The sequence below is a fragment of the Anoplopoma fimbria genome, chromosome 10 (assembly GCF_027596085.1).
Source record: "Anoplopoma fimbria isolate UVic2021 breed Golden Eagle Sablefish chromosome 10, Afim_UVic_2022, whole genome shotgun sequence".
NCBI lineage: Eukaryota > Metazoa > Chordata > Actinopteri > Perciformes > Anoplopomatidae > Anoplopoma > Anoplopoma fimbria.
This window is the reverse complement of record NC_072458.1, coordinates 4,221,418-4,249,366: the sequence shown is the minus strand read 5'-3', so window position 1 is coordinate 4,249,366 and position 27,949 is coordinate 4,221,418. Positions and strand designations below refer to the sequence as shown.

General features: G+C 42.3%; 2 protein-coding genes across 4 annotated transcripts in view; both read left to right on the top strand.

Moving 5' to 3' along the window:
- Positions 1-9,978, top strand: part of clasp2 (cytoplasmic linker associated protein 2) — a 59,109-nt gene extending 49,131 nt beyond the window's left edge. The window contains exons 33-42 of the mRNA XM_054605897.1: positions 2,247-2,389; positions 2,563-2,706; positions 2,827-2,933; positions 3,659-3,800; positions 6,080-6,275; positions 6,389-6,582; positions 6,677-6,805; positions 7,292-7,498; positions 7,704-7,820; positions 8,369-9,978. Of these exons, the coding sequence (XP_054461872.1) occupies positions 2,247-2,389; positions 2,563-2,706; positions 2,827-2,933; positions 3,659-3,800; positions 6,080-6,275; positions 6,389-6,582; positions 6,677-6,805; positions 7,292-7,498; positions 7,704-7,820; positions 8,369-8,446 (1,457 nt within the window). The 3' untranslated portion in view covers positions 8,447-9,978. The remainder of the gene's footprint in view (positions 1-2,246; positions 2,390-2,562; positions 2,707-2,826; positions 2,934-3,658; positions 3,801-6,079; positions 6,276-6,388; positions 6,583-6,676; positions 6,806-7,291; positions 7,499-7,703; positions 7,821-8,368) is intronic.
- A 1,601-nt stretch (positions 9,979-11,579) lies between these two features.
- On the top strand, positions 11,580-25,758 carry ubp1 (upstream binding protein 1). Of its 3 annotated transcripts, none has more exons than XM_054605737.1 (16): positions 11,580-12,089; positions 16,593-16,744; positions 18,273-18,349; positions 18,468-18,573; positions 18,663-18,769; positions 18,939-19,091; positions 19,197-19,307; positions 20,688-20,795; positions 21,120-21,223; positions 21,318-21,414; positions 21,676-21,769; positions 21,887-21,977; positions 22,077-22,195; positions 22,319-22,461; positions 23,196-23,247; positions 23,381-25,758. In XM_054605737.1, exons 1-16 carry the CDS (start codon positions 12,016-12,018, stop codon positions 23,416-23,418), a joined length of 1,626 nt encoding a protein of 541 aa, XP_054461712.1. In that variant the 5' UTR covers positions 11,580-12,015; the 3' UTR covers positions 23,419-25,758. The 3 variants fall into 3 exon arrangements, with proteins under 3 accessions (XP_054461712.1, XP_054461713.1, XP_054461711.1); XM_054605736.1 differs by lacking the exon at positions 11,580-12,089 and adding an exon at positions 12,600-13,903; XM_054605738.1 differs by lacking the exons at positions 11,580-12,089; positions 20,688-20,795 and adding an exon at positions 12,599-13,903.
- The last annotated feature ends 2,191 nt before the right edge of the window (positions 25,759-27,949 follow it).

Genomic DNA, 27,949 nt, shown 5'->3' with positions numbered 1-27,949 from the left:
TGTGTGTGTGTGTGTGTGTGTGTGTGTGTGTGTGTGTGTGTGTGTGTGTGTGTGTGTGTGTGTGTGTGTGTGTGTGTGTGTGTGTGTGTGTGTGTGTGTGTGTGTGTGTGTGTGTGTGTGTGTGTGTGTGATGTGAATGTGAATGTGAAAGAGAATGGAGGCCTGAGAAGGGGAGGGATGAGAGGGAAGGATGGTCATAAGGCTGGAAACTTTGGGATTTCTTAACCGTGGTAACTGTTGTACTGATGTGACCTCATGCCTGCCCAAACCCCTGAATCCTGGGCTGTGATTGGTCAGCGGTTGATCTAGCTTCTCTACTGGCTTTTTGCTCTGCTACATTGAGGACACTCCCTTCAAGCTTTTCCTCCTCTAACTTCTTATTCATCCTCTTGTACCTTCCTCCTCACTAACCCTTCTGTTAGAGCAACTTCTCCCCCAACCAGTATCACCAAGCTCCCCACTACTTACCTTAAACTCAAGCTTTGCTACTTCACTCCTCCTCCTCGCTCTCCTTAACCCTTTAACTCTCTGTTCCTTTCCCTCCTCCCGCTCCTGCCCGATATTTCCTCCCCATTCTCACAACTTTTTTTTATTCCCTACCAGTTTTTCTCATCCTCTACCTTCACACTAGGCTTGGGCAATGAAAGATATTAACGTCATCACAATATCACCCCTTTACGAAATATACATTTTTCTTTCAACACGCTCTTCATTTGACTTGGCAAATTGTATTGCTGTTTAACACCTCTGTCATTTAAGAGATAGATTGCTGTTGCTTTTTATTATTGCTGTCAGCTGTTGGCCACTTAAAGCACAGTTTTGGAATGTGGACCTACTGTGGGACCTCTGTGACCTGAGAAAACTCTTGATAGTCATTAAACATTGTTCTCAGAGTCTGTTGGCTCATAGCGTGACCTTACAGCTCACATCATAGACGAGGGGAGGGCAATATGTCGAAATATACAGTCAGACAGTAGAAATATGTTTGTGGGGGATGTTACAAATCATTGTGACAATCTTGGAATTACAGGATTTTTTCATAAGTAAGATTTTTCTGATATACAGTTCACTGGATTGGTTCTGCTTATTTTATCTGTAAGCAGTTTCTCAATTGAATTTTCAGAAAAAGATCTCAACATCACACAATAAAAAAGAAAAACCCAACCTCAACATACTGCGAGAGGTGACTTGCAAGATCAAGTCATTTACTTTCCTTGCAACACTGCCTAGTATACTGACATGATAAGGATCTTAATACGTGTTGAGCCTTTTACAAGTCATTATCCATCCTAAAGACTGCTGCATGAAGCTTCATAAACTACTGTTTTTATTGATTAACGAGGCATCACAGCTCTTGGCTGCCATCATGTGGCCTTAACGATTACATCGTCTATTGCAGATTTTCAGAATAATATAATTAAATTTAAGGATCGCCCAAGCCTGCTTTTCAATCTTTTTTCACTTCTTAAACTCTCTGCACCCTTCCTCCTCCCTCCCTCCCTCCCTCCTCCCTCTGCTCCCTTTTCCTCTCTTGTCTGCCCCCGCCCTCCCCTGTCCTCGTCTCCCTTTCTCTCTCCGTTGATTGACGCGGCGATTTCTCCTCTTTCTCTCTGAAGCCTGTGCGGAGCTCGTGTTGCGGGCGAGGGCGAGGCAGGGGAGGGTCCGGGGTAAAATTGTTCCCCCCCAGAGTGCGGCGCCACGCCTGCTCTCTAGACGAGCAGGCCGCAGCCTGGAGCCAGTCCTCCCAGGTCAGTGCGCTCCGGGGGGAGCAATTATATGGCCCGGCAATGCTGCTGAGTGATTTGGAGGAAGTTGCTGGTCCTTGAGGTGCATTTGGAAAGAGATGGAAGAAAATCAGGGCAGGAGTCAGTTGTTGTGGCGTTTCGGAGCCTGCGACGAATGTTTGCATTTATTGGTTTCTTTGATTTATCATCGCTTTTTCTTTTTGATTGATTTGTTTCCCACATGACAAAGCATGACAAGCTCTTCTCTCACTGATTCATCAGATCAATTTATTTTCAGACCTGCAAGAGATGCACAATCTGCTGCGGTTGTTCATGTTGTCTGTAACACTGGTGGTCACTTTTTCATGCCTGCGTGCGTGTGCGTGTGTGTGTGTGTGTTTGTGTTTGTCGTTCTGTTATTACTGGTTTTGTGTTTTTGCAGGTGAATATTGGCCATGCAGTATCTTTGTTATTAGTCAACTTGCTAATGATTTGTATGTATGCACATTTTTGTGTTACAGGTGAAGGTGGCCATTTTGAAGTATATCGACACGCTGACGTTACAGATGGAAGCTCCAGACTTTGTGAACTCCAGTGAGACTCGGCTCGCCATCTCCCGCATCATCACCTGGACGACTGAACCCAAGAGCTCTGACGTCAGAAAGGTGCTGACACACAAACCTCCACCAGCTCAAAACCGTATTCCCATAGTAAATTATCATGATATTTGAAAGAACTACAACCGTCTTTCATTCAATAAAGCACACAAACACAGGAAAAGATTATAGCAATTCCAAGTTTGACTGAGAGGTTTGTATTTTGTTGTATTTTGCTACAGGCGGCCCAGTCGGTGTTGATCTCACTGTTCCAGCTCAACACTCCAGAGTTCACCATGCTGCTGGCAGCTCTGCCCAAAACCTTCCAGGACGGAGCCACCAAGCTGCTTCAAAACCATCTGAAGAACACTGGCAACGCTGCACAGGTAACAAAGGGATTATTTCAGACACACATTGGTACGCTGTGGTTGTAAATCATTATACTACAGCATTAATAGCATACTTCTTTCTAACTAAACTAAACATGTTCTTTGTCTCTTCCTCAGGCACCAATGGGCAGCCCTCTGACACGCCACACCCCCCGATCTCCAGCAAGCTGGTCCAGCCCGGTTACGTCCCCAACCAACACCTCCCAGAACACCCCCTCACCAAGGTATCTCACACACACACACACACACTTTTCAAATCTAACAATAATTGACATACTAGCATCAACACAGGACAGTATGTAAACAGAAGACAAGAGTAAAGTCTAGAGATTTGCATATAGATTAAACCACATTAGTTACAGTGTGGCTCAGTGGGCTGTAGGACTGTCACAATATCAGATTTTCACTACACGATTATCATAGCCAGACATTTCCATAAAATAATATTATCGCATTACTAAGAGAATTATTTTTTAAAGTCAGTCAGTAAAATGTATCTAATACTATTTTTGGTGTGTTTTATTTCTATTCGGCAAATTAATTAAGCTCAAAATTCGAGTTTAGGGAGGTGAAGATGGTCTGTAACAATAACTGTACAAAAGTCTGATTTAAGAGGCTCTGGATTATTTACACAATATTATCACATGTGTATTATTAACATGAAATCAATATGTCATATTTTAAATATCACAGTTATCGTCAATTTCACGACAAACCTACTGCCTCTTTTTCTCCTTGGGGTTATGAGATCAGTACAGTTTTAGTTGTTTTAATGTCAATTTAAAATTTTGGTCCTCCATTGAAATATTGTTTCCACATTTATCTAAGGAAGCAGATGTAACACCATCTGAAGCATGTTTCATACGTGGGGTATAGCGGTTTGAAGACTCAATTCAGCTGCAATCATGCCGCCATGGTTCATCGTCCTTTTTCTTTGGTTTGTGTTTAGTGCATTTGACTACGACACAGAGAACATGAACTCAGAGGACATCTACAGCTCACTGAAAGGTGTCACTGAGGCGATCCAGAACTTCAGCGTCCGCAGCCAAGAGGACATGAATGAACCAGTCCACCGGCGGGAGGGAGACGAGGTGAGTGGAGCAGACCGATGGATGTTGTATGTGTTCATGTACGTGTACATCAGTATGTGTCCAGATAAATATGGAGCCATTAGAGCTGTACTGTTGCTTATGAAAAATATTTTTTTTTTTTTTCTGTAACTCTTGGCAACACCTTTTGGTTTAAGTACTAGTCTACATAGTTTGACATTTTCTGGGGGTCATGACATGACTGAGTGAAAACAAAGGTGACACATTTACAGTTTGTGTGAAGTGTAACAGACAAGATTTGCAAGCAGCGAGGTGTTAAAGAGTAGGCTTAAAAAAAACAAGCTGCCAACTTTAAGGAATTCCTTCATGAAACACCACAACGCTAGTTTCACACTTTATCCTCATCGCTTGTTGTAAAAGAGCCAAACATTTTAGTCAGACAATATTTTTTGTTGAAACTTAAGCAGAACGCTGCTGCAAATAAAATGTTTAGAGGTGTTGTGGAAAGTGGTAGGAAGAGAAAAAATAAAAGTTTTAATGCATTTTAATGCTCAATCAGTTCTTAGTGTTCATCAGTTCCTGCATTCTTCACAAATACAAGTAACTTTGATTATGGGCAACATTTCATGTAGAGTTGTGCAACAGGGGGCTTCGTTGATGGTTGCTGGCTAAAATATAAGTTGATTAATAAATAAACTTGCTCAGTGTTGCCATAGCAATTAAGCATTGGTTTATGACACATGTTTAACATTTTTGTTTAACACTACTGTTAGAATGAAGCCTTTTTTTTTTTTTTTGGCAAAATAGCAAAACTATTTTGTCTATACTTTACTTTTAAAGCTGTTTAATTCGGCCTCGACACAAGCAGCCATACAAAACCGTGGCCTCAGTGTGAAAAAATTGTCGACGTTTATTTAAATATAGAAAATGTCTGATTAACCAATATGTTAACAAGATCTGACAACAGACGTATCTCACTTGGTACTCTAACAGTAATAGGTTTTGATCCTTGTCTGGTTTAGCCTTGCAGCATGTTTTCCAAGACTTGCAAAGGTGTAAACACGCACAAACATAGCTAGCGACATTAACTGCATGTGACCCTGACATGTGATCTGTTCCACCTCTCCCCCTGCAGTGTGGGAACTGAGAGACATACATTAGGTGTTGATGAGACTGATGGCCGTAAACAAAATCCTCTACAGACACTGATTAAAACCATGTGTTTTGTCTGTTATGAATCCCAGTGGCTGAAAATCACACCAAGAGGATTTCCTCAATAATATTTTCACACGTGCTGAGATCCTCTTCTCGTTCTGTCCAAATTTATGACTGCAGACGTCATGTCAGCTCTTTTTGCAATCCCTCAGCAAACCCTGCCCCTTTAAAGGACACGGTGTACTCAAGTACAGAGGTGTGACCCCCTGACATTTTCCCCATGTGATGCCTCTGAAATCTAATCAGCTCACATGTCATCAGCCTGCCAATCACAGCACATCTGACTCATCAAACCACCACTAATATAGTGGCATTTAGTGGTTTGAGTGTAAATATACACAGAAACAAGAGCTTAACCCTCTTAACCCTGCGCCACTCCTTACCTGGTGGTTCGCCGCAAGTCGGCCTTCTCAAGGGCCAAATTAATTTAATTTAATTACAGTTAGAGAACTACATGCTTTCAACAATATAAAGGTCACCCAAAGGTTCCTGGCCATGAACCTTGATGTGATCCAGATGAATAAATCTGAAATGTTAGAATAAGAGTTTGGTTTTTTTTGGGTTGTTTTTTTGACCATTATCATTCTTCACCTGTTGAAACGGCGTACAGTGGAGCATTTTAGAATGCTTTTACACTTAGCCTATTTTAGTGCAGGTCAAAGGGTTTGTGCTTGCTGGTGTATTGGGTCTGCTGTGAAAGCTGTCACTTTTACTCCTGTGCAGAGTAAACAACTCGACAGAGACTGTAAAGCTGGGTCACGGTCTGGTTCAGTTTGTTTGTGCCATGAAAGCAAATCAGACCAACTACAGGATTCTTTGACAAACAGACATAAATTAAACATGAATTCAAAAACTTAACTGTTAGTATTTTGGCATGATGTCACTTTTTTTTGAATATCTGTAGACATGACATCATCACCCTAAAAGAAAAAGAAATACTTGAACAAAATCCTCAATTTGAATATAGTGATTCATCTGATTAAATTCTTCTTCTTGTTTTGATGAATATAACTTGTCAGTGCATCCTTTGTGTGCAGCAATCGGGAAAGCAAACTATTTTTTGACTGGAGTGACAATGTTGAACGATTTTTATTTAATCTCTGCAGGGGGACAGCGGGACAGACGGCAGAGTGTCAGACTTTGTGGACGGAGGCCGCATGGCTCTGGACAACAAGACATCCCTCCTCAACACCCCTCTGCTGTCCTCCAGCCCCCGAGGGGCCCGAGACCACTTCTCAGACTCCCCCTTCAAACACAGCCGCAAAGACACCAGCATGGACGACTCTGAGCAGCTCACAGATGGTACACAAACACGTTCCGACAGAGCAACACAGACACACTAAAAACAACTCGTATGATTATCGTCCCATGTTTGATTTGGTTTTTTTTTTAACTTGTCTATTGTCTCCTAACAGACAGCAGCCTGGACCAATCGGAGCTGGTGGCCGAGCTGCTGAAAGAGCTGTCCAATCACAACGAGCGCATTGAGGAGAGGAAGGCAGCGCTGTGCGAACTGCTGAAGCTGATTCGCGAGAACACCCTGCAGGTGTGGGACGAACACTTCAAGACCATCCTGCTGCTCCTGCTGGAAACGATGGGTGACAGAGAGGTACACAGGCCGGATTCATTTCTGTTATAACACTGTGCAAATAGGCCAACTTACCCTTCTTTCCTTTAAACTAACATCCTTGTGATTCTCCCAGCATGTGATCCGAACGCTGGCTCTGCGGGTGCTGAGGGAGATTCTAGGCAAGCAGCCCTGGAGGTTCAAAAACTACGCCGAGCTCACCATCATGAAGGCCCTGGAGGCTCACAAAGACCCCCACAAGGAGGTACGTCTTTTTATCACGAGGACTTCAGAGAGCGTGAAGAGATGGTGCAAAAGTTATGCATTAGTTTATTAGTAAATTATCAAAGTGTTTAGTAGCATAAAAACATCTGCTACATGATTATGAAATGATGATATTTATTTCAAGGGAACAGATGACATAAATACAGATTACATACTGAGTGTGATCTGTGCCTTATTTATTGTTTAACAGCAATTATTAGAATATTTGTTCTTAAAAAATGTGAACTATTAGGATATCTATTTTTCCATGGCACCCTGGCGTAACAGACCCGGGGCGACGCAGCACTGTACAGCGCTCCGGTTTGAGCTGAACTTCTGTCAGAAGCCCTGTTTCTGCTTTTAGTGCGTTCATTTTGACTGTCAAATATGGATTTTCATATTTGAATAGCTGTTGTTTTGTTGCTGTGTTCAAATATATACGTGAGTTGAGAACATTCGTTGACATTCGTGTGTGTTGTTCCTGCAGGTGGTGCGAGCAGCGGAGGAGACGGCAGCCATGTTGGCGTTGTCCATCAGTCCAGACCAGTGTGTCAAGGTGTTGTGTCCCATTATCCAGTCAGCTGACTACCCCATCAACCTGGCTGCCATCAAGATGCAGACCAAAGTAGTGGAGAGGGTTCCCCGCGAGGGCCTGATGAGCCTCCTGCCTGAGATAGTGCCAGGACTCATACAGGTAGCACACATACAGACATCATTTTGTTTTGATGCTGAAGTATAATAGTGGGCATATTATTTATTCAAAGTTAAAGGAATTATTCTTTTTATGTTGTACCTCCTGTCCTCAAACACCACCCACACATTCACACATGAATACTTTAGCTGACTCCTTTGTTTTAAGTGTCCTGCAGGTTTGTGATCTATTGTATCTGGTTGAACAGGGTTACGACAACTCTGAGAGCAGTGTGAGGAAAGCCTGTGTGTTCTGCTTGGTGGCCATTTATGCAGTGATCGGAGAGGACCTCAAACCGCATCTCAGCCAACTCTCCAGCAGCAAGGTAACCCGACCTATCAACCTTTGAAACTTGTCGAGGCACAAGCCAGTTGGTGTAAAATATGTAGATTCTCATTCGTGTTACCATTCAAGCTCCTTATGTCTTTACACGCCAAGTTCTGGCCTCCTAAACAGATTTAATTATATGCTTTTGAACTGTTTTTGAACACATTTTTAAGAGTTCTAGATAAAGACCAGTGTGGTCTTTTGTTGTAGTTTTATGCAAAATCATTTCAATTCCATCTTTATAATATTATATATTATTTTTTTTTTTCGTGTCATGCACAAAAACGTGCCCAACCCTCATGGGTTTACAAGACACCAACAATACAGCTGCAGTGGATCCACATCTCATCAGGTCACATTTGATTACAAAATGACATGTTGCTTCACCGCTCCATCTTAAACAAAACATATAATGTGCCTCTCTATTGAAACTAACATATTAAAATGTTTTTTAGCCAACAGACTTTCACCATGTATGACTTCCTTTCAACCTCTGGAGACACAAACATTCACACATCTATCCTCCGTCTGTTTTTCTGTCCGCAGCTGAAGCTGTTGAATCTGTACATCAAGCGCGCCCAGTCTGGCTCGAGCGGCGGTGAACCTTCGTCTGAGGGCCTATAGGAGACACGGCGCACTCTCACAGAACTGCAACTCTGCTCCACCACACATAAAAACATCAGTTCATGAACTCGCACCCACACAGACCGAGAACAAAACACACATCCTAACACCCTTTCACCTGAGCCAACTGCTTACAACCACATGTTCGCTGCACTCTGGCCAGCAGATTCACACACACACACACACACACACACACACACACACACACACACACACACACACACACACACACACACACACACACACACACACACACACACACACACACACACAATCCTCATACATTTCCTGCCCCACTACAAGATGGGAGTTGTGGTGCAGAAGAGAGGAGTGTTGAAGTTCTTCTCTTGAAGATCCGCCCTGATCTCAGACTGAACCCTTAAATATAAACAGATAACACACATTCAGTCACACCCAGGTCTGTCACTAATCACTCGCAGGATGAAGATATGAAATGTCCGTCCTCCATCCCGAACACTACTGCTCCCCCCCTCTGCATATTATCTCGATGTCAACAGGAAGTGCGTCTGCATGGTTCTCATTCTGAAGGGGGGTTAGGGTAACAGAACAGGGCTGAGACGAACGAATGGTGCCGTCTTGTGTCTTTCTTTGAACAGTGAGTAACTGGGGCCAGGTAGACGGGAATGTAAATTTACATTGTGTCATAGTTTGGATTTATTTTACGCAACGAGGTTTTACTGCAGCGGTTTTAATGTCTGAAGTTTTTCTCTCTCACACACACACACACACACACACACACACACACACATAAACACACACACACACTCTCTCTCTCTTTCAAAAAGGTGCTGATTAGCCTAAAAGGTACGACCAACCAACCGTGCACAGCACTAACGCGAGTCACAGTGAGAGGCCTGCTCATAGTGAAAACAGTCCATGGGTGGATTCCAAAGTATAAGGAGGTGTTTTGTGCTTGGCTATGCATGAGACTAAATTTAACATAAAAATGTTTTTATTGGAGTTTGATCGACAGTCATAATAGTGGGACTGGGGTTTTAAATTAATGTGAACAATGTCCGCCCCTTTCAGAAAAAAATTCATGGTGTCCTCCTTGTTTCACTCCACTTCTGGGCAAAATGTGGAGGAAGATGGGTGCGTGCTGCTTACTACATGAAGTATGACAGGATATGGCTTATTATCACATAGTGGATATGTATCTATATATGATATTAAAATGGAATATCCAATAACTGTCATTTAGGAGAGTTCCCCGGGGGAGGGGTGCGCACCTGTGCCCATCCTTTTTTTTTTTTTCTCTTTCTCTGATGCGCTAGCTGTAGTGTCTCTCTCTCTCTCTCTCACACACTTCTTTTTATTTCATTTTCTCTCCTGAGAAATTTGTAGAAATGTATTATTTACAGCTCTGAAAACAATTCGTCATGTCACCCTTTTCTCTCTTCTCTTCATCGTGTCTTTCTTTCCTTCCTCTTCTCGTAACATTCTAGTTTTCACTGTTGTGTTTCCTCCGTGCATTTACAAAGCTGTGCTTACATTACAATAAAGAACTTGTACAGATCATGATGAGCCCTGCCTCTTCTGATTTTTTTGAAGTGGAAAAGAGTCTTGTGGTGAAAGGGTGGATAGAAATGTAAGTCACAGGAGGGATATATATATATATACAGTATATATATATTACACATATTTACTTGCTGCATTAGTGTCAATGCAATACAACAGTTAAGATCATTTTGGTTTAAACTATTCGTCTTTGTTACAGCTGTACCTTAAACCAAGAGACCCTGAAATTTAAAATAAGGATTAATTAATCCAGAAAAGCTTGAAACTGCACAATACCTCTGTCCCTTTTTGGAGTTACTCTTTGTTTATATCACAGCTGGTGATAAAAGGGATACGATTGAAAGAAAAGTCTGTTACACTTAATTATTTGTATGTTTTTGTGTTTTGTTCTTGTAAAACACTAAATACTCTTTTCTCTTGGCATCTAAAAACCCTTAAAAAGAAACTTTGGTTAAAGGTGGAATTTAACCAAAGGACCCAGAGGTCATGTCTATAACCTCTGGGTCACTTCAGTATTTTCATTATTGCTTTGCTCAATTAATCCTCTCTACAACCACTGTCCTGTTTAGTTTGTAGTCAGGATTATTATTATTTTTGTCGACCGGAGAGCTGTGGTATAAAAATCAGGAAAATGTGTACAGCAGTTAATTAAGTAGTGTGGACTTATCCAGATATATGTTGTGAAAGACAAAACATTTATGTCTTATGCAACATTGCTATTGCTGAAACCCGAGCTGAATTTCATGTATGCATCTGTTCTCTAAGCTGTAAATTGAGAAGCTGCTAAAGAGGATCTGGATATACAGAAGCAGCCTGCAGCCACATCTTAACTGCCAGGTCCATGCAGTTCATGTGCTGCCTGTCCTTTTAAAAGTACCGTTTTAAACTACTTGAACTACTTGTTACTTTATACTTCTACAATTCAGAGATATATATATATATAAAACCGATAGAGTGTATACTACTACAGTACCCAACATTTAAAGTAATTATTAACTAACTTAAAAACTAACTCCACCTCGGACCAGCTGCAACAGAAAATTCTGTTTTCACATTTAAGCATAACAAACCAGTGACATAATATGTTTATTAATGTAACAATAACTTTATTATATTCCTTTATTGATCCCCATGGGGGAAATTCAAGTGTTGCAGCAGCTCAACTACACAGACAATAAATACACATACTATACAACTACACAGACAATAAATACACATACTATACAACTACACAGACAATAAATACACATACTATACAACTACACAGACAATAAATACACATACTATACAACTACACAGACAATAAATACACATACTATACAACTACACAGACAATAAATACACATACTATACAACTACACAGACAATAAATACACATACTATACAACTACACAGACAATAAATACACATACTATACAACTACACAGACAATAAATACACATACTATACAACTACACAGACAATAAATACACATACTATACAACTACACAGACAATAAATACACATACTATACAACTACACAGACAATAAATACACATACTATACAACTACACAGACAATAAATACACATACTATACAACTACACAGACAATAAATACACATACTATACAACTACACAGACAATAAATACACATACTATACAACTACACAGACATGGGTCAGGCTGCACATATTTGTTCATTATGTTTAATCTTGACTGTGTTTTAAACTGACTATTGTGTGTTGAAAGTGTCCTGAATGGCGTTAGAAGTCATCTATGGGGCAGTTATTTCATTCTAAGGCGGGTCTTCCCACTTGGGCAAAAATAGCGCATGTACCCTCCTGCTCCCAAGATAAAAAAAAAACCTTCCCTTCGTGCGACGTTCAGGGTCCGACCTGTGAGTAATTATTGACCCGACAACAAGCGACTCCCTCCTCTCACACACTGACTGAAGCAGACATGAGCTCCTGTTTGGACCTCCTCGGTTCCGGGCTGAGTCGTGTTTCTTCGGAGTGAGCCACCCTGTAGGGACAGCTGTTTGTGGGACACGATGTTGTTCTGGCAGCCTTATACCGAAAACTTCCGAGTCCCCGAACAGAGACACGACGGAGGCAGCTACACACGGTACGAACCGCATTAACAGAAACGTGGATTTGCTTTATGGCCTCGGTTATGTCTATATTGTAGCCAAAATATTTATAGTTACCAAAATAGTTATTCATTAACAAATAGCTTGCATTAACATATGTCTATGTTAATTAATAACTATATATTTTACTTGTGGACCAATGAGCCCTGTCCTGTTGTGCGTTCATGCCATAGTAGGGGTTTATACAGTACCAGTCAAAGGTTTGGACACACCTTCTCATTCAACTACTAATAAACTACTAATAAAAACCTGTGCAATACAATACAATAGTTTTTCTGTCTGTAAATATAATATTTCAGTTATTGTTGTTTTTCTACTGTTTCTTATTGCTTATTTATTACATTACACTACAGTCATTTAGCAGACGCTTTTATCCAAAGCGACTTAGAATTTATAATACTTGTTTTGTTTTTTTTTCATTTTTATCTTGTCTTTTTCTTTTACTATGTCTCTTGTGTGCACTTTACTCTGCTCTATGCTGCTGTTATCTTATCTTACTTTGAAGAATGTAAAATATAAAACATATTCTGGTTTGTTGAGCATTTGTTTGTTTACCACATAATTCCACATGTGTTCCTTCATAGTTTGGATGTCTTCAATATTAATCTACAATGTAGAAAAAAATAAAAAATAAAGAAAAACCATTGAATGAGAAGGTGTGTCCAAACTTTCTGACTGGTACTGTAAGTCTGCAGGATTACTTTCAAAGTCTCTGCCTTTGTTTACAGTAATCACTGGAAACACATTTATTATACTTTCTGGGCGGCAGAGCGTTAGTACAGTTGGACACAATGACGGAAGCTCCGAGGCTTCTGATTGGCTGATCCCGCTGCGCTGGGTCCAGAATGCGGCCTCTGATTGGCTGACGGCCGCACTGGCATTCTTCCTGGAGGGCTGGCGGTGGCAGCAGCGATGCGGGCTTCACGGAGCGACAGTCTGTGCGCCGAGGGAGCCATGTTGATGCCTGGTTCTGTGTCAACCGCCGCACTTTGGATGGTTAGAGGACTGCGTTTCGAGGCCCGGGAGCCTTAGCGGTGATTCCTGCATCGCTATGAGAAGAGGAGAGCGGGTTGGGACGGTACAGGGAGCGCCAGAGGAGAGCTGCTCTTAGGTCACCGGACATCGCACGACCGACTAGAAGCGAGCGGAGCTGATGCTAGCTCGTTAGCCCGAGAGCTAGGTAGCAACAGCTGTGCGGACTAAACCAGAACCAGTCTGTTCCTGGTGGTTGCAGGGTGCTGGGCTAACAGCAGCCAGAGGACTCGAGGTACCCGTGGGGCCGATGGGTCCAGCGTGAGCTCCCGTGTGCTGCCTTCGTAAAGCTAGCTAGCTGTTAGCTAGCTGTTAGCTCACGTTAGCATGCTGACAACCTGCCCGCATCTGTGATCACGACTCGTGTTTGCTAGCAGAGTGGGACTTGACGTGTCGTTGCTACACGTGGAGCACCGTGTTGTGTGTCAAGAGTTAAACAAACAACCTGAGTGGAGATATGGCGATACACCCAGTCTCTGTGCTAAGCTACCGAGGAGCGGCTAGCGGGCTAGCAGCATAACTTTCCTCTCTCGGGTGTCACCCACAAGCTGCGGAGCCCACTTCCTCGTTAGCCGACCTCTCGCACCTGAAGCAAGCTGGCGGCCCTCCGAGTAGAAGCGGAGGACAAGGAGCTGGGGCCGATGGCCTGGGTGCTGAAGATGGACGACGCCTCCATCGAGTCGGGGCTGGTGCACGACTTCGATGCCAGCCTGTCCGGCATCGGGCAGGAGCTGGGGGCCGGAGCCTACAGCATGAGGTCAGAGTCCGGACTCAACAGGCCACCCCCCTGCTCCCCCAACACATTAGTGGGTCGATGGAGAGTTCAACATACTCTCTGTGTGGGAATGTTAACAGTACACTGTGTGTGTGTCCTTTTGTACAGGGTGCGATGGCTGCTCTTTGTTTTGGGATTTGGAATAGGGCAGTCATCGCAGGGTGCCACCATCAGGGACACAGATTCATTTCTCTAAACCTCACAAAAGAAAGGAAACGTGTTATGCTGTGAGGGACACGTACATTATATCGGTTCATGTGTGTGTGTTTGCCAAAAAAAGAGACCTACACTTTGTGTACATGTCAAGAGAGGACGCAAGGGAAGGTCTGCAGAAAAGGCCTTGTTGCCAGAGTTATTAGAACTGGTCTATGGCTTTGTTTCTATAGATCAGTGCTGTGTGGAAACAAAAGCTTGTAACATTATGTACAAGGTGATAGGTCTGATTTTAGTAATATTTGCTCCTAAAAGAGTTAATTGACTTTAAGGCGGAAGCAACAGAAGAAATCGACCATCTGTTTTGGAAATGAAATGTGGATATTTCTTCAATAATTTCCTACTACTGTAATTATGTAAGAAACAATAGGCATTTCAGATTGGTGAACCATGATTATGACCGTTCTGTTACTTTATTTAAACTGCGTAATGCATCAGTTGTAAATATGTTAACCTTTCCCTAAAAACATTGTTTAGAATTTGGAAAATGTAAAAATTTATATCTAGAAACGTCCAGCCAAAGAGTAAATAAACAACCCTATCAATCTGACCAAGCACCCAATACTAACTCTTGACACAACCCTACAAGATTGTATGCTTGGTCAGATCTTTCAGCATCTTTTCAGCATTGAACAATTAAATCTCACCACAAGGTTCACCATTAAGTTGCTGCTTTAGAGCTTTTAATTCAGTCACACAGTCCTCCTGAGGAACAAAGTCTGTCCAGCTGTCATTGCATTTTAGTTTTTTGGGCCAAATTTTTACATTTATCTCTCTTGTTTATACAATCCAAACAATGGTTTTGAAAGGGGGTAGTTTTGGTATCACTATTGACAGTACAGGAATGTTATTGGAACACAATCTTATCTAAAGTTTTCACATGATAAACGGCTCTAGTAGCCACACAATGTCTGTGTCACTATGTTTTAATGGAATTTCTGCGTCCTGCTCATTTTACGTTTTTATTTATTGTCTTGTGATGCCACCGGTTTGTGGTTCACGCAGGTGATTCCAACTTTTGTCCCTAATGTCATCTTTTGACTTAGCAGACTGGTTAGTCAGCACTATTACTTAATAACGCATCAGTGGAGGACTGATAATGTTTCCTGTTTCTGTCTTTGTTAAATGATTTAAGAAGGAATGTGTTGGCGTCAAAATGGGGTATTGTTGTTAACCACCTGTTCAATTAGTAACTCTCGGTATGTGTGCACTGAAATTATGTAATAGGTTATGTGAGGTGTTGACATTTCAGTGTCCAGGACCTGCATGTGTCTTATCAGCTGCCTCCTGGGCCATCTGCTTTAAGTGTACATTTGGCAGAGTGTGACGCAAGTTTGTGACAGTCTCCTATGAGGGTATGCAAGTCTACCAATACTCAAGCCATGGGTTTAAGTGAATCAGTGAAAACGGAGAGTGGGGTGGTGTCAGTGGCTTCAGGAGTAGTGCTATCTGTGGGGTTGCGGGGCATGTTTGGAGTCAGCAGCTGGTAGGAACAGAATGTCTCAGTGTGTTTTAGTGGAACCAGCTCAGATTTCAGGAAGCAGATGTAGTTTTCCTGGGTAGCAGGTCTCCCTGGGGCTGTGGCACCCAGGTTGGATCTGTCTCTATACCAACCCTGCAGAGAGAAAACACAGCTTATAAGTTATTTGACACTGGATACATCTCACAGGCTGCTGTTTGAAAGACTTTGTTGTTTCCAGCAAGTTGCTGCAGGAATGTCTTGAATTTGTCAATTTTATTTTATTTATTTTAAGTTTGCTTTGGGTTTAGAGCAGCGTCATGACTTGCTAAAAAGTTTTTCAAGGTAATGAGATGCCATGAGCTGCATTTGTTTGCGTGGATAGGACTCCTTTTCTGCACAGCCCCTGAGATCTACAAAACACACACTTTCGCGTACACACCCGCGCTCCATTTCACGGTGCACCGGTTGACACTCTTGCAGCATTTGTCAGGGTGAGCCGAGGACGGGTTGGTGTCTGGAGTCGCTGCCAAGTGTGAGAGATGGTGTGTGTGTCAGCAGCTCAGGCTATCTCTGGGTGTTTTTGTTCATTAATCCTGCCGCGGCCTCATGCATATATAATAAGAGAGCCATTTGATCAATGGAGAGCCTTCACCACTCCTTCTAAAATAAGCCAGTCCATTTAATAATTCCACATTATGAGGAGGTAAAGTATTGTCATGCAAAGAGTGGAGCATGCAACAGTTGGTAAAAACCAATTTGATGTAGTTTTAGAGATAACTGCAAAGTGGGAAAACCTTAGTTTTAAGGTAGGTCACAGTGATCATGTGGCCATAAGTTTGATTTTGGAGATTCAATGAAATCTTAGAACTTTATGTAAACATTTGATATTGAGAGAACATAGATGCACGGATTAAGCCGTCAGTGGAAACCTTTAAGCTGTGCATCCATAATGACTTTCTGTTTGGGTTTCTCTCCTCTTTCTTCTGTTTCTCTCAGCGATGTGCTGGCTCTGCCGATATTTAAGCAGGAGGACTCCAGCCTTCCTCCTGAAAGCGAGACCAAAAATCCCCCATTCCAGTATGTGCTGTGTGCCGCCACCTCGCCTGCCATCAAGCTGCACGACGAGACGCTCACATACCTGAACCAAGGTGAGACACACAATGCATGCACTCAAGAGAAAGAAAACACGCATAAGAACTTTGGTGTTTGATGTGTGGATCTTATACACGCAGTCCACTTCTTTGAGTCGACACAACCATCATTTAATATCAATAAATAATCACCACATTGATGTATAATTACCTTAAAATTAATCGTTGCAGATGCGTATGGAACCCTGGTCTGACCTTTACTCGGCACTTTAATGTTAAGCACTACCAGTTTGACTCTGCTACATTACTTCATGGAACAAATGGAGATTTACTTTATTTAAGGACACGAAAAGGGATTCAAGTAAATGTAGGAATTCGCAACATCCTCATCATCCTTTTAACAAGAGCAACATATGTGAATTTATGTCTCTATATGTTTTACTGCAAGACAAGCTGTCAATTATCGAGCCACGTTTTCATGGAATTAAAGAGGATTTAACTTAATTCATACATTAAAATAGAATTTTTAATAATGGAATTATACAGAATTGCTAGAGCAGCAATAATGCAATTTTAGCTCCGTTGTTTGCTGATGCGATACATTTTCCAAACTGCAGAGTGGGCTGTTTAAAGAGGGCCTGGTCATCCATGTCATTAGGTCAGGATGCACTTTACTGGAAAATATATCGCATAGTGTATGTCAGCTTATTGTGTAGTTAAGATTACATTTGTAGGTTTGGTAGAGAGGGAAGTCGTTATTGGGTCCCAACATGACTGTTGAGCCTTATTGAGATAGTTTAAACCTGGTGAAAATACCTCCTTATATGATGTGTTGACATTAAAACCTTTATGGCATTTTCACAATCAAAGCTTAACAACATGATACTTGACTTTTTTTGTGCAAAGAAATGTGGTAATTTGCTAGTATCATTATGTGTCGTGCACGTACAAGTAGCCAGCCCTCGTTGACACCAACTATACCACTATCGGATGGCGCGATGAATACTTGCTCCACAATGTGAAACCGATGCAAGAAGAGATATGGCATCAACTTGCGTCATTCATTAGCAGCACTCTCATATTTTGAAAACATGGCGAAACAATAAACAAGGTTTGGCCTTAGTGCTGGCACCTCTATGCATCAAAAAAATTTGAAAGAGGAGGAGTCAAGGTGTGGGAAACTGCTGACTTTTTTTTTCTGACCGTCAGTCTCACAGTACAATCTAAGACCAAGATTTCCCTCCAATTGTCAACTTTTGTCTGTGACCACCCAAAATCACACAGTGTAAAAGTTTTTTTTCTTTAAAGCAATACATTGGAAACCCTAGAGCTTAGTCATAAGCAACAAAATGCTGCCTTTAAGACATTCAAGTCTCTTATAATCATATGATGTCAAACCATATAATGTGCAATATTAAATGGACTTCCCCTAGGTTACACAATAAACAAAAAACATCCTCTCTGAGGATACCATTAAAGGACAGGGAGGTTGTTGCATTCACTCCCCTGTTTAGTTTTTAATAGCTCTCATTTTTTCTTAGGTTTGATTTTGTGATCTCTCTCTCTCTCTCTCTCTCTCTCTCAGGCCAGTCTTACGAGGTGCGTATGTTGGACAACAGGAAGCCAGAAGAGCTACCAGAGCTAACCAACAAGATGGTGAAGGTGAGAGGAACCACAGAGCTGGAGGGGAAAAACGTTTATTTCTTACGTCACATACACTTCATACCTAACATGGTGTGTGTGCATGCGTGTGTGTGTGTGTGTGCGTGTGTGTGTGTAGAGCATAGTGCGTGTGGTGTTTCATGACCGCCGACTGCAGTACACAGAGCACCAGCAGCTGGAGGGCTGGAAGTGGAATCGTCCTGGCGACCGTCTCCTTGACATCGGTAATGAAGCCTGGCGAGAAATGTTTACTCAAACCGTGCCATGTGTGTGATTCGGAGTTCAAATATCTGTGTGTCTGTGTGTGAGACAGATATCCCTATGTCAGTGGGCATTGTGGAGCCGAAGACTCACCCCTCCCAGCTTAACGCGGCAGAGTTCCTGTGGGACATGAACAAAAGAACTTCTGTTTTTGTGCAGGTAACACACACACACACACACACGCACGCACATCCTCACATCCTCATTCACACAAGCCACAGTCAAACATCAGCTCTCTTTTGTTCCATCCGTTTGGAAAGCCACTGAATTTCCACATCAAACACATATTTTCCTCTCACTTGTCCTCTTGTCTCCTCGCTGTCTGCAGGTGCACTGCATCAGCACAGAGTTCACCCCGAGGAAGCACGGCGGGGAGAAGGGCGTCCCCTTCAGGATCCAGTTTGACACGTTCGCCCAGGGAGACGTTGGGGAGTACACAGAGCACCTCCACTCTGCCTCCTGCCAAATCAAAGTCTTTAAGGTAAACATTTATTCTCTCATCAGGGGACGTTTAAACACCCCCACATGCGTCGTCCCTCGCAGCAAATGAAATATGTCTCGCTCTTCTTCGCTGCTTCCTGTTTAGCCAAAGGGGGCGGACCGTAAGCAAAAGACAGACAGGGAGAAGATGGAGAAACGCACACCTCAAGAGAAGGAGAAGTACCAGCCTTCTTATGATACCACTATCCTGTCAGAGGTCAGTATGCAGCTGCTCCGGACTGTCGAGCCTTACAGATACATGGCTTTAGCACAAACTAGGCTGAAGTACTAGCAAGCATCCAGTTTTAATTTCCATTTGGGTGGTTATCCATGTTAAAATGTATGCACCAAAGTAAGGGAAATATAGTTTTTGCAAAGCAGCCAGCTATTTGTTAGGTAAAGGGCCAAACTGGTGCTCTACATCACTGCCAACCATCTTGTCAAACATGTATGAACGCTTTAGATTCATGAACATTGTATTTTTGACTTAATTTATTTCTCCAATCTCAGGGTGCCGTCTTCAAATTGCTTGTTTAGTCCGTCAAAAACTCTTATATTAAATTCACAATGTTGTAAAACAGAGAAAAGAAGTCAATCCAACCATATAAAGAGCTGGAACTATTTTTTCGACATTTTTTATATCTGATAACTAATAAATGATTATTATCTTTTGTCACAATTGCCAAATATTTTTTTGCCAACCACCTATTGGATTAATAATAATAATAATACCTAAAAAAAGAAAAAAACTACAGAACTCCAGCTACCAAATTCACATGATACCTTTCAGTCCTTTGCTATTCTTATTGTTTTCCTTCTCTTATTATTATTTTTCCCCGGCAGCATATAGCTCTTAAGTAAAATGCTGTTGCTGATGTTAGAGGGAGGAGCTTTTCATAGGCACATCAATAAACCACCACAGCAATCTGCTCTTGAACTGCAGTGCATCAAAAATGTGATGATGATACAACTTGACATCACGGTCAAAGTGACAGATGTGATGGATTTCCTGTCAAGCAGGTTGGACGTATAATTTACTCTTTAGCAACATGAACAGAAACAAACGGCTGCCTGGAAGACGGTTTGTTGTCTGGTATGCTTTGGAAAGTGGTTGGCAGTAATGTTAAGATGCAAACCAGGGTTTCCCCCCCCACCCCAGTACTGTTTTAGCAACGGTGGTAAATCACCTGGATCCTGGCGCATCTCGTCTCGTGATCAAGTTTAGTTTTTATAAGACGGTTTAAACAATAGGCACAGTCTGCTGTCCTTTTCCCCTAGAAGCAAAGGTGGTCTTTTTGTCAGGTCAGGGTCACGTCCACAATAAAACAGAGTAAAATGCTAAAATATACAGAAACACTTGTCCTTTGATTGGGCTGTTAAGTCTTTATCATTAAGTAAAGATTACTTTCTGTTAAGTATAGATTGTTTTCTGTGTCTCGGGTTTTGTCACGGCTTTTATTGGTGGATAAAAATAAAGGATTATTGAAATATTAAATTGTCTACACTTGTTTGCCACACTGAGACTGCCCGGAGGTTGTTGGTTGTGTTTGTGTGTTGGTCGCTGGCTGGCTAACCTCTGCTGTGTGTCTGTATGTAGACGAGGCTTGAACCCATCATAGAGGATGCGGGTGACCACGAGCTGAAAAAGTCCAGCAAGCGAACACTTCCCGCTGACTGTGGCGACTCCTTGGCCAAGAGAGGCAGTGTAAGCACCCTGCTCCCCTCTCCTCCACTCCTCCTCCCCCATCACTCCATCCACAGTCTGCCCCCCACCCCGCCCACCTGTAGACACCCAGCTGCAGCCTGAAGCTTGTAGACCCTCAGCTGCTGGGAAGGAGACGTTTTAATGCCATGTATTTGACATTAGGGTGGGGTGGAGACGGTGCAAAGCTAAAATTCCAAATCCACCTTTGACTTTTTCCACAACCTTTATGCTTTTTTTTGTCTGTTGGGGAGTTGGCCTACAGTGTGTTTTAACCCAGTGAGTCTGATTAATTGTGTATTTAGATATAAGTGTGTCTCCCCTCAGTGCTCCCCGTGGCCAGACGCCTACGTCAGCCCCAACCAGGCAGCTACTCCCTCCTTCACCTCCACCCCGCTGTCCACCTACACAACCTCCTCAGTACCGGACAGGTAACTTGTGCGCGTGTGTGTGTGTGTGTGTGTGGCCTTTCGCTGAGGTGTGTGTTGGTCTTGCATCTCTTAATTATAATTTCTTGTGTTCCAGTGACTCGTCCTCACCCAATCACCAGGCAGACCCTGGTAGCCATGGCAACTCGGAGATTAGCCTCCACTCTTCTCAACTGTATGAACTGGTGGAAATGGTAAATAATTAAATGTTTTTTCAATATCGACCTTTAGACAGGATTTGTTTCTGACATTTTAATTCTTTAACCAATAATAGAAAATGATTGTTAGATCAGACAGTGGCTAAAGAAACGTATCACTAGTTTACATCAAACATTAACAACTGAACAGTATGATTCCACAGTGGGACTGAACTACTTTGGAAAGTAAAAAAGAAAAACTCAGATCCAGGTGTGGAAGTGTGTTGACACCATGTGTGTATTTTATCCTCTCTGCAGCAGTTGACCCCCACTGCCTCAATACAGGACGCACAGAAGTGGCTGCTGAAAAATCGCTTCAGCTCCTACGCACGGCTCTTCTCTCATTTCTCAGGTACACACACACACACACACACATACACACACATACACGCACTGTCCAACACACTAAAACATGGATGTAATGTTGTAACAGCTGCAGAACAAGTGACTTATCCAACTTGTTGCCTAGGTTCTGATTTGTTGAAGCTAACCCGGGACGACCTGGTCCAGATTTGTGGCCCAGCAGATGGGATCAGACTCTTCAATGCACTTAAATCCAGGTTTGTTACAAAGTGTCTGTGTGTGGTTGTGTACACCTCTGTGAGCATTATGAAGGGACCAGTGTGTTTCATTGAATTAATTATTGTGTTTGTGTGTAGGTCAGTGCGTCCCAGGTTGACGGTGTACGTCTGTCAGGAGTCCGCCCAGGAGAGCCCCCTGCTGGAGAGACACGCCTCCAGTGAAAATGGAGATCACAGCGTTTCCTCTAGTTTACACGGTAAACAAGCTCCGTGTTCTAAAGCAGTGTGACGCTCATCATGTTAGTCCACAGAGCAGTGCAGTGTGTGTGTGTGTGTGTGTGTGTGAATATTAACATCTCCTCTGCTCTGTTTCTGTGTAGTGTATCATGCTCTGTACCTAGAGGAGCTCACAGCTGCAGAACTCATCCGCAAGATGGCGTGTGTGTGCAGCCTTCCACTGGGTACCATCAACCAGGTGTACAGACAGGGTCCTACAGGGATACACATCCTGCTCAGCGACCAGGTACCGGCGCACGAACACACACTCAGGCTGTGTGCCAAACTGCTCCTCTCCACTTTAATATTTGGAGTATCACACTCAACTGTGGAGGGCTCTTTATTAAGAGGGATGTTATAATTAAAAGAGTAAACTGTGGGATTCACTCAAAACTCTCTACCATCACCATGGAAACTTATTATCACTTTGCTTGCTCAGGTGTTGAGCTGCATTTGATGTTGGCTGTTAAAAAATATAAATGAATAACATCTGCAAAATGTTGCACTTATTAAAATATGCTGGGTTTCACACCTTTCCTTTTTTGATTTTAACTTCACTTTCTGTGAATGTTGTCTTAATCCTCCAGTCCAACACACCCTTAGTAGACTGAAATCCAATAAAGGCAAATAAATCAGCAGGGCAATGTAACTTAAATGACAGCCGGCCTCTCAAATAGGGATTTGGTATCTATATTGGTGGATGGGGGCAAGAGTAAATGGCAGGACTGAGACTTACTCACTCTGTACAGAGGAAGAAACAAGATGTGCGTCACTTTTTTTGTATGCTGTGTGACCAGGAACAACAACTCAACTGTCATTTATTTGCATGTGATTTACATCTGTGCTGTACTGCTTCACTCCTGCTCTTATGTCAGTCGCCACTAAAAGTACCAAGGAACCATTTAACCATACTAAGTCATATGTTTTCACGGACATTTGATGAACAGCCACATTTCACTGTGTTTGTTTTGTTATTTCCAGATGGTTTACAACTTGCCTGACGAGAGCTGTTTTTTGATCAGCACTGTCAAAGGTGAGCTCATAATGCATCAGTAGCCTCTAGTCTCTTGAAATTCGATTTGGCCTGTACCAAGGCTTAGTTTATCCTTTATTTGACAAGAATCTAATGTTCTTTTCCTCTCCAAACACTTTTCCTTCCTCTCCAGATGAACTGGGCGAAGGACTCCATCTAATCCTGAAGTAGTGAGGAGGACAGATGGCATCACTAATACTCCACCCTCTGTTTTGGAGCAGAAGCCTCCCTCTGTCCCTCTCTGCCTGCCTCTACTCTTCCCCCGTACTTCCTCCCTGTTCTCTCTAAACGATCGCTCGATGGGAAGCAGTCAGACTGCACTAAAGCCATGTAAATGTTAGAATCTGACATGGGTGTGTCCATTGTTTCATATTGAAAACACTAATAATGGAGGAGGTCAGTTAAAAGACGAGAGACTGGGGGGATACGGTGTTAGGGGGAGAGATAATGATGTTGTATGTATTTTGATTTTATTATTTTATTTTTTGTCTTTTATATGGTTTCCATGGGGATAATGGTAGGGAGGGAGGGGGCTCCAGGATAGAGGGGAGAGTGACGTTCTGGCCGGCAGGAGAAGGAAAGAAGAGTTTCCTTATCGCTCGTTTCCCTTCTTACACAACGCGCTCGACCAGCACGAGGCCAGTATTTGATAACCTGTACTGCTGAACAGCATGCGATCTCAGCATACTAACCTGCTTAAATGAGAATCCCCAAATTTACTCTGCTTGTTTATCATTCTCGACGGGGTCGGCTTAATAAACCGCTTATTGATCAGCTGAGCTTGGTGACACCTGAAATATTCAGGCTAATTTTGTAGAAGTGGCGTCATTTGTGGATTTTGACACCAACATTTGTTTTTTTTTCTTGGACTTTGTCAGACGGACTGATTACAATAATTCTTGTCACATAGAGTCATGTGATTTTAGACTTCCTGCCATATCTCTCTTGTCTGTTGACATGACATGACAGTCGGCTCAACTCTCTTCATGTTCGTCCTGTTCAGCCTGCGCTTTTACTGTTTTTAGTTCGTGCTTTATTTTAGGATCAGCTGTTTCTATTGCTCTCGTTGAGTTTACTTGTTTCTGGTGCCATATCGGCTTTTTAGCTCGATCTTTTACCCACTTTCACAAACACAGTGCACATGTACCTCGTCTTTAACTCCTATGGTTTCTGTGCTGACTTTGAAACACTGGTTTAGAGGAGGGCGGTTTACGCCTTCTGGAAGTTTTGGCCATAAATACGCGGAAAAAGAGGAACAAACCTCTATAGAAGACTGACATGCAGAGCGTTAAGGCCGATCCAAAAACCTTCTTTAAAGTGGACCAAACGGGTTTTAGATTGATAGGCTTTTATTTATTATTTTCTGAGGAAAAGCCTCATTGGTTCTGTTCATCTTGGTCATTAGTAGCATTAATAGAATGGATCCGATGGAAAATGAAACCCTTGCTTGTGCGCTGCATGTACATAGTAATAAACACTCCCTTTCAGGATGTGCCCTGCGAGAAACGACCCATCACACAGCAGGGCCGGCAGAAATGTATCACAGCGGTAGCCTGGTTTTAATAGTCTTATCCTGTAGACTAGAAAATCACGGCAGCTCCTCATCCATCTTCAAAATCCTGTGTTTAATGTAGCTGAACACAGGAAGTGCAGGTCATGTGTTTTTCGGGTGCCCTCTGAAAAGTGACAGGAAATCTCACACAGGTCCACGGAGTCACCGTTGGTTTAGTTGACCCCCTTTGGTTTGGATACACAACGTCTGGCAGTGTTGCAAGTGCATACAGTTTGAACGCCTGTAAGTGTCAGAATATGTGTGCATGTGTATCATTTTTTGTTCTTGCAAAAGAAAACTTAATTATGTCAGTAGTTGTCATAAACATTTTTCCTGTTGGTATGATGAAACTGTGTTTAGCTTGCTGTTTAGTAAAGAGCATGTGGAAGATGGGGAAATGAGGGAGGGAGGGAGGGATAATTTGGTTCAGTATAGTACCTTCTTGTTTTTCCATGTCAGAGACCAAGTCTGCACTGAGAAATCACAAAGCTCAAGCTCGATGTGTAGTCAGTAGTCCTACAGCCACACCCTTTTCTTACCCGCCTATAAGAAGGAAAACAATTTAAAAAAAAGAATGTCGAGACTAAAAAGCATCCACGTTTTGTCTCCCCCGTGCGCCAGAGCCAGGACTGTAGCTCTTGTGGTGTTTACAAGGACACGAGTACCACGGCACAGTGATCTGTGTTCAGTAACAGAGCGGATCCCATACCAAGTCAGGCTAGCAACTCTGGTGAGCAGTGTTGGTCCCCTGAAGGCCTGACCAATCATCTTGTCTGTCTGTGTGACTGAGTGTGTGTGTGTGTGTGTGTGTGTGTGAGAGAGAGAGACTGTGGGCAGGAGAGGTGACCACTGTTCATGTACAGCCTAATGTCAATGATGATGCTTCTCATGTGCACAGTATCGTATGCTGGAGATGTACACAACCACATGTGCTGGGAATAAATGATTTCATAACTTTCTCTGGTCTCTTGCTATATTTTATTTCCTTCTTTTAGATAAGATGATCCTTCATTAGTCCCACAGCGGGGACATTTGCAGGATTACAGCAGCATTGTGGATAGTGCAAACAAACAAACAAGAGTAATCAAAACAAGTACAGTAAAGGTATAATTAATAAGTTAAAAAAAATCTGATATAATCGTACTGAAAGGATGTTGTGGATTGCGCAGATTGTTTATACTGCACAGCAGATACATTCAACTTATATTGCACATGAATGAGGAATATGTTAATTCCTTTGTACTGTATGACAGTTCTTTTTTACTCAAAAGGACAGAGAAAGGGCATGGTTGTCCAAGCTCTTTAGGGGTACTTCTGCAATTAACGCTGAACTAAAATATAAATGCAACACTTTATGCTCCCATCTTTAACGATTTGAAATTTTGTTTCTCTCAAATTGTGTGCACTTTGTTCAAATCTGTAACTGGTGAGGAATTTCAAGATGCTGAATTTCAAGATGCTGATTAAACAGTATAGTTATCACACAGGTGTGTCCACAATAAGAGGCCACTCTAAAATTTGCAGATTTATCTTGAAGAACAGACACACTACAAAAAACTATAGGGCTACAAACATTTTTTTGGTCACTGATAGCCTTCCCCACAGAATCAGTAACTGGTGTATCAGTGTCTTGAATATTAGCCCACGCGTCCTAAATGTCTAGTTGTTGGATATTGGTATCTTAATACATGTGCATCCAAATTACCATCAACAACTTGCATTGGCTGTCTGGAATATAACCCCACGGCAACCATAGGGCACATTTCACATGCCAACGCTGACCTAAGCAAATCGCTCACCCACACAACACCACAGGTCAGACTCCGCTGAGGAAGAAGAGACGAGCAGCTCTGGCCGTCATTCCTGCACTCAGCATGCCGATGGCACACGCCTTTAACACTTGCGACATGTGTGGCATTGTGTTGTGTGATAAAACTGCACATTTTAGAGTGGCTTTTTATTGTGACCAGCCCAGGGCGCACCTGTGACATAATGTTGTTTAATCAGCATCTTGATAAGCCACCTGCACCTGTCGGGGGGGATTGATTATCTCGGCAAAGCAGACGTGCTCACCAACACATTTACTAATGTATAACACATTTGTGAGAAACAAAAACAGAGAAATATTATTTTGTGTGCACAGAAAAAGTCTTATGATCTTTTATTTCAACTCGTGAATAATAAGAGCATAAACAAAGGTGTTTCGTTAATGCTTTTGTTCTAAGTTGCATTAAATCCTCCTAAAAAAAACGCCCATGTCTTTGTAACTGCATATCCTCATTTTGTAAAGGAGGCTCTCTTTTGTGTTGTCTCCAAGCCGAGACAACCCTGATAACATCTGGATCATATCCTCAGAGAGCTCTTTCAAAGCCACAGGGCACATTATAAAACTGGTTTCACAGGTTGAGAAGTGGCCTCCTCTGAGAAATCTGACTCCCCCTTCAATGGTCAAGTTTTCATTTTAAAAGAGATTAACTCTTGTTGATACGACTTTTTGGGCAGTCATGAATGTAAAGAACCTATTTTTTGTCTTAATAATCCATAAAAGCATTCGTTGGCAATGCACGAAAGTCATATTCAGATTTCTCAAAGAACAACAATTTATGTCTTTTGTGGTATTGCATGATATCAAAGGTGACAGCAAAACAGTGGCATTTTGTTACACAATAATTAGATGACAAGGCAGTGACTCATATAGTTTGTTGAGCACAAAGCATTTGACAAAGGTCACTCCCATAGCAGATGTTTAGGCTCCAGATTCATTGTAACTTTCCCCGAAGCAATTGTATCAGCGGCTGAATTACATCTGGGATGAAGAGTGAATACAGCTGTTGCAATCAATTATCAGACTAAAACTAGCGATTTATCTGCATCCTAGTGGACCGAAAACAGCTGGTAGTTTACACCTGACTGTCTCAAAGGCGTGTTATTGAGTGTAACCCATGTGTTGTTTTACAGGTTACCCAGTTGCTTCTGCATTGTAGCCTTTTTAATTTCCCATCTGGTTTACCAGTCATATCTACATTTATTGGATTTTGTGTTTATACAGTATTGCTTAATCCCACAAAGTGAGCACTGTCCGGGACTAGAGGCCCCTAGTGGCCCCCCAAAGCCCCAGGTTCACTGTGTAGCAGCTTGTTTGGGGTAAAT

Excerpts from the sequence above, each read along its gene's own strand:
- ubp1 (XM_054605736.1), top strand. The coding sequence starts at position 13,788 with ATGGCCTGGGTGCTGAAGATGGACGACGCCTCCATCGAGTCGGGGCTG. Across the intron at positions 18,574-18,662 it reads CGACCGTCTCCTTGACATCG|ATATCCCTATGTCAGTGGGC; the intron begins GTAATGAAGCCT and ends TGTGTGAGACAG. Across the intron at positions 22,196-22,318 it reads CGTTTCCTCTAGTTTACACG|TGTATCATGCTCTGTACCTA; the intron begins GTAAACAAGCTC and ends GTTTCTGTGTAG.